Genomic DNA, 4,652 nt, shown 5'->3' on the forward strand with positions numbered 1-4,652 from the left:
GCCACCAAAGTTCAATTCTTTGCAATGGCATAAGGTTTTTTTTTTTTTGCTAAATTCAATTTTGTGTGTTGTGTATATCTTTTTTTATTTTTTTTGTTTTAGTTATGCTAACATAACGAACATGACGGAAACCAACCAAATTTGTTTAGACTCACTGTCTCGCGCCCGGGTTTTACAAAGACCGAGTTTTACCGACCGACGCTGCGCCCATAACGCACGTAACTGAAATCACATGAATTCACGTCGACTTACAAATTCAATGCCCAGGATTGACAATACTTGAGTTTTACCACCATCCGAGTTTGCCTGGCGCAACGCGCCGGTAAAACACTAGTTATATATAAAATAGAACTTTGGTGCCGCAAGTGCCCTACTGGGCCACTTGGAGGTACCGTATTAGTTCGTAATTTTTTTGTTTTATTTAGTTTAAACCGACTAAATGTCATATTTTTTGTTTTAGTTTCGATACCATAACGAAGCTAGCGGAAACCGACCAAATTCGAGTAGACACGCCTCTTTAACGCCTGTGAACGACAACGCTTGGGTTTTACCACCGCCCAAGTTTACCGTCCGACGCCCCTTGACCATCAAAAGTTCACCTTCATATTTATTATTTTTTTTTCATTTTTTGGCTCCAATATCGTAACAAGCGTAATCAAAACCGACCGAAATCGTGTCGAATTGCGGCCACAATGACCGAGACCGACAACGCTTGTATTTTCCACTGCCCGGGTTTGCCGACCAAATAAACATCGTTTTAAATATTTTGTTTTTTTATATGTTAATATTTTTATAAGTTAAATTGACGAATTAATTTTTTGGGCTTTAACGCTCAAACTTTACCAACAATGTCTATACCCTAAGAGCATAACTGATAGTAACCGAATTCACGTCAACTCATCATCGTAACGCTCGGCAGGGGCGAATCCAGTTAACAAATGGGTGGTTCTCCGGAACCACTCGAGTTTCAAAATAATAGTGTATTGATATATAGAAATTTAGAGTGAATCACCTTAATTAGGAAGGAAGCACCCTAAATACAAAACACATGCGTTGTTCTAGTTGGTAGTTCAAAGCTTTGTAAACCGGAAGTCGCGGGTTCGATTCTGTGCACCTTACAAATTTTTAGAACTTATTTTTAATTCAGCCTTATATCAATTTTAGGGTTTTAGATTCATTTGTTAAATGTTAATGGTTCTTGTTGTTTGTTAATTGTTCTTGATTTTGTTAATTGTTAAATGTTAGTTTTAATTTGTTAGATTGTTAGTTTTATCGTATTTTTATTATCTAATGAGCTTTGCCTAAACTATCGAACCGATCCGAAATTTTTTACATCCGACTCAAAAAATAGTGCACCACCTAAAAAAATTTCTGAATCTGTCACTGACGCTCGGGTTTTACCAACGCTTAAGTTTCAACGCTAGAATTTTATTAGCTGCCCCGACGCAACGCGGCGGGTAGAAGAACTAGTTGTAAATTAAATGACGTTTAAAGAGACATCGCGATATTTCAGGTCAATTTACGAAGTCAAGATCAACGCACTCATTAAAAGTTTTTTATATTTTTCTTCCACGCTTAAGTTTATTAGAAAGTAGAAACCGCGTCTTCACGTCATATCTTTAGACTTTTCCAAGAAACTTACAAAAGATCACTTCAACGGACAACGGTTGAATAGTAGTACCGTAAACAAGGGGCCAAAAGTATTTCTATAAAACCTCCAATATTACCCAAACTGAACCACCAAACATGGAATCTGAGCTGCTCCTCAGACAATGGAATCCCAACCTCAAACCCCAACCTCGGTTAGGGATCTTTGGACTTCTCAGGGAGTCATGCAAAACCTTAAAAAGAAACATGAAACTGATGTTTCATGTTCTCCTTTTCGTGTTTATTTTATATTCACAGTTACAGTTTGCACATATGTACTTACTAAAGCCAGTGGGTAAAGATCTCGAGTCCCAGCTTGCGAAAAACCCGAAACTGTTTGAAGATCTTGGCAACAATATGAATCAGACTGATTATAGCGGTGCCCTCAACGATATTCGTGAGATCCTCCTGGTCGAACTCGTTTTCTTTGTCTTGTCTTCAATTATATCTTTACTTTTCTTGGTTGCCACTGTTTCTTCTTCGTCCGAAGCTTACACCGCAAAAGTCCTAAACATGACCGAAATGATCATGAAAATTAAAAAATCTTGGAAAAAGCCAATTCTCACTAGTGTTTGCATGGCTTTACTCACTATGGGCTTAATCTTTATGTTTATTTTTTCTGTTGGGGTGGTCTCTGTCTTCGCTGTTGTAACTAATTCATGGGCAGTATATTTGCTCTTCGGAGTTGGTATCGTGGTTTTATTGATTTCGATTAGCGCCCTTTGGATAATGAGTTTGGTAGTTTCGGTTTTAGAAGACGCTGGTGGTTTTTACGCGATTAACAGAGCTAGAGAGCTGATGAAAGGTGAGAAGGTAAAAGTTTCACTGGTTATGGTGCTTTATGGTGTTACTTATTTGGCTGTTGATAGGGTGACAAATGAGATTGTAAGCCGGACGATGGAAAAGTGGTCAGGAATGGTGATGTCCATCGTTTTGACTAACGGGCTGTCATGTGCCATGAAACTCTTTGTGCTTGTGGTATTTACAATATTCTATCATGATCAGAAAGAGATTTGCGAAGACAAAGCAGCTAAAAGCCTTTATCTACCTATTGATGAAGTTTAGGGTTGTTTTGAACTTTCCTGCAAAATAAATGTGTGTATTTATAATGTATCTAAGTATGTGGTTGTGGTATTTTCTCTGCTTTCCTGAAATAAATCTGTATTTTGTTGTGAACAGACCAAGCAATTTCACAAACTAATTCAACCATGTTTTTTTCTGTTTTAATCAAGGGGGTCGGCAAGTAACAAAGAAAGGAAGTACCTATACATTCTATGTTTGTTAGGTCGTTAATAATAATTAAAAGGGGGATTCGAACCCTCGGTACGAATAACTCGTACAATTAAGGGTGGCAAAACAAACCCAAATAGGTTGTTTGGGTCAATTTGGATAACTTTTAAAATTGAGATGGGTCAGAATTGATCAAAAGAATTTTGCAACAATGTCAAGATGAGTTGAGAAAATGCAAGCGACTTTTAGTTATAGGTTATAATGGGTTTGTTTATGGGTTAGAATGGACTAAACAAACTTTATCCAATTTTATTTCAAACAAAACCCACTGAACCGAATAGAAACTGAGAAATCAAAACCAAATCATTGAAACCGAACATATACCGAAACCGACCGAAATGAAAAAAAGCAAAACCGAAGTGGAAACAAACTGAAAAAACCGAACCTAAACCGAAACAAAAACGAAGTTTTTTTTTATTTAATGAACGAAGAAGACGGGGAAAACATTTTAGTTATTTTACTTCATGTGTTTTCGATTTACATTTTGAATTATTATTTTTTTATTAATTTTTTGAATGTTTTTTTGAGGGGTTTTTGAAACTCTTTGTATTTTAACTTTTACTTAGTTCAAGATGGGTTAGCTTTACGTCTATACCTATCTTGACCCATACCATCCTAAACTGAATAAAACCGAGAAATCGAAACCAAACAAAAACTAAAAACATTGAAACCAAATAGATACAGAAACAAAAAAAATGCAAAAATGAACCCAAAAAACCGAACTTGAACCGAGACGAAACTGAATTTTTTTTTATTATTATTATGAACAAGAACGACGGGGAGACATTTTAGTTATTTTAGTTTTTGTGTTTTTGATTTATATTTTGAGTTATTAATTTTTTATTAAATATTTTGAATATTTTTTTGAAGGCTTTTTGAAACCCTTTGCATTTTAACTTTTACTTGGGTCAAGATGGATTAACTTTACTCATCTTGACCCATACCCATCCTAACCCTCTATTTAAAAAATTCATTCTGGCCAATACCCATCCTGTCCCAAACCAATTCTAACCCCTCACCCAAATCTAACCCAATCCACTCATATTGCCACCTCTACGTAGAGGTGCACAAATCGGATTTTTCAAATACCCCGGTTCGGGTATGAAATCGGATTCGGGTATGATCGGGTATTAGAAAATCGGGTATTGGCAATAACCGGGTCGGGTTCGGGTCCGGGTATTGTCTCTAAAAACCATACCCTATGCATCCGGTTCGGGTCGGGTATAGAACCGTGTATTCTAAAATCGGGTATTTCAATACCCTATTTCCGGGTATTGAATAAACCTTATTTTCAGGTTTTTTTCTTGTTTTTTGGGGCTTTTTTCCGGGTATAGATTGGATTTTTTAAGAGGTTGCACTTTTTAGGGGTATTTTTTGGGTATTTTCGGGTATTTCTTTAGGTATTTTTTAGGTATTTTCGGGTAATTCCGGATATAAATCGGGTATTTTAAAAACTCGGTTTCGGGTATTGGAGAAACCCGATTCCGGGTATGGAACCGGTTCCGGTTTTCGAGTATTACCGGGTATAAACCGGGTCCGGTTCCGGGTACGGGTTTTGGTACTGAAATGCATACCCTATCCGTACCCAACGGGTAGGGTCGGGTACGGGTTCGGGTATCAAAAACCCAGGTATTAAAAAACCGATTCTGGGCATTTTTACGGGTCCGGTTCCAGGTTCGGGTTTTTTGTGCACCTCTACCTCTACGTACAATGGA

General features: G+C 37.1%; 1 protein-coding gene across 1 annotated transcript; it reads left to right on the forward strand.

The window, feature by feature from the left end:
* Positions 1-1,746: 1,746 nt before the first annotated feature.
* LOC143534532 (uncharacterized) lies at positions 1,747-2,712 on the forward strand. The gene has a single exon (XM_077028998.1). The coding sequence runs from the start codon at positions 1,747-1,749 to the stop codon at positions 2,710-2,712; it is 966 nt and encodes a 321-aa protein (XP_076885113.1).
* The last annotated feature ends 1,940 nt before the right edge of the window (positions 2,713-4,652 follow it).

Source organism: Bidens hawaiensis, unplaced genomic scaffold (assembly GCF_021521415.1).
Source record: "Bidens hawaiensis isolate Kalapana, Puna unplaced genomic scaffold, B.hawaiensis_p1.1 tig00000760_1, whole genome shotgun sequence".
NCBI lineage: Eukaryota > Viridiplantae > Streptophyta > Magnoliopsida > Asterales > Asteraceae > Bidens > Bidens hawaiensis.